The sequence below is a fragment of the Papilio polytes genome, unplaced genomic scaffold (genome assembly GCF_000836215.1).
Source record: "Papilio polytes unplaced genomic scaffold, Ppol_1.0 DF824191.1, whole genome shotgun sequence".
NCBI lineage: Eukaryota > Metazoa > Arthropoda > Insecta > Lepidoptera > Papilionidae > Papilio > Papilio polytes.
The window spans coordinates 2,413,786-2,418,245 of record NW_013525013.1 but is presented as its reverse complement, the minus strand read 5'-3'; the positions used below and the strand labels follow the sequence as shown (position 1 = coordinate 2,418,245).

The following is a 4,460-nucleotide window of genomic DNA, read 5'->3' as shown; positions in this document are numbered from 1 at the left end:
GGGGGGTCCGGTCCCAGCCGCTGCAGCGCGGTGCGCGCGAGTCGCTCAGAGTAGCCCAGCTTTACCGCGAAATCAATCTTTGCCTGATGAATGTTAAATGTAGTTATGGTAATGATTTTTTAAATATGCTAAGATTACGGCATCTTTATACTACACAGTACAAAGAAATATTTGAGAGTAAAAAAAGATCTCTTGCATTTTAAAGTATTTAAAACCAAAATACTTGTCTTATCTAGTATCCTAAGCAAGTTCGATCGATTACTTTATTAATGATCCGTAATTCTCGAATCAGAATTTTAGAATTGCATCTAAATATTTAAATTAAAATACTCCGACCATTAGAAAATTATTAGTGTTTCCAAACCAAGGCCATGAAGTGACATCTCGTAGAAGATTTAAATAAATTAAGCATCTAAATCTAAAGAAGTGAAAGTGAACATGTGATATGCGAGACATTGCAAAGGTATATTATTACTACTCGAAACTTACGTCATATATAAGATATAGTTTGGCTATTTTAATTCTATATGTAAGCTAGTAATTAAATCTTATCTTAATTTCTAACGACAAGTTCTACCTACTATATAAAGATGATTATTTGACGACCAGTGACGCACGTGCCGTATTTTCTTGATATACGAGTGCGTCAGTAACACAGTTCCGCTCATAAACAACTAGATAAGTTTCTACGTCTAGTGTTATCACAGATGCGTGAAAAAGATTGACCTATTTCCTCTCTGACATTGAAAACTTACAGACTTATGTAGATCTGTCGAACACACTATATTTAGGTTAAATTTTCTCTGCATGAAAAGTGTAACTAAAAGCGTTCTTAATAAAGAATTGGTTAACAGATATATCAGTTAAATATGTGATGTAGATGATTTTGAAGTTATTGCTTTCAGTGTAAATTCGTTGTCTAGAATTTACGGATAGATGGAAAAAAGTGTTTTAAAATGATTCCATTCAGCTAATGCTAATCGTATTTAATAAGTCCGGGGGTACATCGTTTATACTTTCTTTCCTTATTTAGCATTTAATACTAGCCAAATAATAATAACTTACTAATATTATAAATGCAAAAGTTTGGATGGATGGATGTTTGTTAGAGTTTGTAGTCTAAACGGCTCACCAGATTTCATCGAAAAAAAAATTAGGTATAAATGTAGAGGATAGTCTGGAAGAACACATAGGCTACTCACTTTTGGTTGTTTTAATTCTACGCGGACGGAGTCGCGGTACAAATCTAGTCATATCATACAATTCAAGTACCTAATTATAAAAAAGTAACGTTCCTTTATAGTTTTACGTTCAAACAAGAGTCAAGACACAGGTTTATTGGTAGGAGTAAACTTTAGGTATACCCGAGTAGTTGAATCAAGAATCAGGACTATTTAAAAATGTCAGATAAAACATTCAAATTAGCGTATCAAGTCGATAGATAACCTCTCGGAATTGAATTGACCTCTGCATATGAGAGTGAATTATTCAAAAGGTACATTTATTCTATGGCCAGTCTGAAATAGCAAACATCTCGTGAATCGAGGACGCATCAATTAGCGATGCAACCTGAATACGCCCCATGTAATCAGTTTACCGCTGAATTATGGCAACACTGATACTAGTTTATGCAGAGTTAACTAAACTCTGTTATCTTATAAACGGGCTATGGTATGCCTAAGAAAATATTGAGCCCTTTAATTTTTAATATAAAAATATATTTTCATACTGACTTAACTACCCAATTTTAACAAATTCGCCTTGCAACACTTGTCATACAAAGAGCACGCGTTGTTCAGCTGCTTGGCCACAAAAAATCATTTAATGAATTCGTGTAAAACCGGTTAAAACCAGAAACTACGGAACCATAGCAGTTGCATGTCCGATACGTATAATTAAAAAAAATAAATTGCCACAAAAGATTGCGTCGATGGTATGGATATTTTTTCAATTAGATTTGCATATTTTGAAAAAATATATCGCATAGCAATGAATTTTCACGGTTTCTTAAGTTTACCTACAATAACTACTAATATCTCGATTTGTTATTTCTTTACCTGGTTAGGCTGTGGTGGTGGCGCTAGTGTGACGTACTCCGCGAATTCTGCCGCGAGCGTGTCCGATGGCGTGCGGGAGGCGGTCCGATGCCCTCCATCATCGTCGCACTCCGAGTCATAACTGGAATCCTCACCGCGCTCGCCCGACCAGCCCAGGGATGACTCCACATATTTCTGGTAACAAAATAAAACAATTGTTAACTGTGTATCAATATCAATGAATTATTTAAAAGAAATCGATATAAGAACTTGACTTGTAATGTACAGGTCTTGGGTTCGAGTCCCGCCATAATGTGATTTTTGAATTTCATAGGTATGTACATAATTTACCCGACGTTCTAACGATGAAGCAAAACATCGTGATGCAACACATATCGGCGTAGAAAATCAAAGATATGTGTGTTTGACTAGGGCCTTGTCACCCCTTAATTAGGACATACTTCTAGCTCCATAGATAAAAAAATATATCCTATATCAATGCGTGGGGACGGTGTGTGACTTATACTGAGCTGGTGCTAATTATTTAATGATAAATGACAATCGCAAGTTATTTACAACCGAAATTAGCAAATGTGATGTTTCATTAAAAGTTTAAATTTTAGTTTAAAATTATAATTACGATGATATTAAAGCAGTAGACAGGATACATCGTTTCGTTTGCCCTTGACACACCTTTTTGTTGATTAATTTGTTCATTCGGCTATTTGATCTCTTCCTCCTCCGTGTAGTGTTATAATCATTTTATTTCGTTATCATAATAAAATAAATATTTTTTTATTACTGAATTATAAGATTGGACATTGAGGTTATGAAAATAAATTTAAATACAAAACTGCAGTACGTGTTGAACATATTCGGTATTCATATTTCGTAAGAAGAGTTTGAAATACGCATTCCATCACCAATAATATTGATATTTTATCACTCTTATTATTTCCAAAACTATAAGGTTTAAAAACATTATAATCGGGATAAACTAATTACTAAAAACAATTAGTAACTCTCAATGAAATATGACCTCGAGTCCCACGCTTCTACCTTCAAGATTGTGTTGTTTTTAGGACCACTCAATAAAAACAAATGATTGTAATATATAAAAGTAAGATAACTAAAAAAAGCTGTTATGGTCGACGATAATGAAGTGTGGTTTTAGTGAGTCAATAGATACTATCTCAATATAAATTGATTCAAATTAATTTAAGCGTTCAAAGGATAATTTAGTTGAAATATAAATTTACTTGAAATGGAATATGCACCAGTGCTGCCAATGATAATAGCAAAGCAAACATCGATAATATTCTAAAATCAACCAGACATAAACTGGGTTCCACGGCTATAATTTGATCACATATCTACATACTATGTAGGACAACAATGAACGAAATGTTATTCCACTAACGGTAAAACAAGCGAGAGGAATCCCGTTACTAAAACGTTTAGACGTCTTGGTCTCCTGCATTTGAATAGACCAAAATAGAGGTTGAATTCATTCAATCGTGTCATTGATGTAAATACTGTTGACATCCGCGTCTCCAAAGATATTGCACACGTAATAGGAACTATTGGTACAATGTCCTTGCTTACGAACGAAATGTGACAACACTAAAAGAATATAATTCTCTATGATTACGATGATTTTGATACTATAGTGACAATGACAAAGGACATCTAGAAAGCCGGTAAATCATCTAACGCAGGATATCCAACTGTTTCATTTACACTGTGAGTAATAAACAAGACATTTGCTTAGACAAAATCTAACCTTAATATCTCACAGTGCAAGTGTTTCCTCATATTCATGACGATCAGTTCCAACCAATAACTCATTTTATTAATTGCATAATTTGTCAGATTGTAAAACATCTTAGAGGCGGAGAAGGAAATATCGTTTCGTGATATTGAACGATGCGACTTGAAAATGTCAGAGTTTAATTTATGAGATTAGTTGCATAGTTTTTGGACGTGCCGATGTTAATCAAATAGCATCCTCGTGACATTTAAGCGTAATCATCTATTTTGAATATCAACTTCTTAGATATATGTAATTTGTAAATGCCATTAACTTTTAACTTAGAAAAATTTTTAACAATCCGACTTCGGCTGTATGTTTTGAACCTTGAATGCAGTCTTTTGTTTTTGATCATTTCTAAGAACCGTTAGCTAAAATGTTAGGAACCGATAGATAAAGCGATATCAGTAAATGTGTAAATATAATATGTAGTATGCTGTATGCGGTTGTTGCGGCGCTTCGCTCGTGTAGGACAGGGTCACGAGGGCGTCGAAGCGGATCTACCTGATGATCATTGACCTTTGCCGTGTTCACAACTCTCGATCGTTAACGTACCGCTCGTTATTCATTCCAACAATCAAAATCCGCAAAAGTCTCACCCACACGCCGCACAT

The 4,460-nt window shown here is 34.4% G+C and overlaps 1 protein-coding gene across 1 annotated transcript in view; it reads right to left on the bottom strand.

Moving 5' to 3' along the window:
* Positions 1–1,506: 1,506 nt before the first annotated feature.
* LOC106110718 overlaps positions 1,507–4,460 on the bottom strand; it is a 20,275-nt gene continuing 17,321 nt past the window's right edge. The window contains exons 11-12 of the mRNA XM_013292615.1: positions 2,058–2,231; positions 1,507–1,569 (exon numbers count right to left, since the gene is read on the bottom strand). Of these exons, the coding sequence (XP_013148069.1) occupies positions 1,507–1,569; positions 2,058–2,231 (237 nt within the window). The remainder of the gene's footprint in view (positions 1,570–2,057; positions 2,232–4,460) is intronic.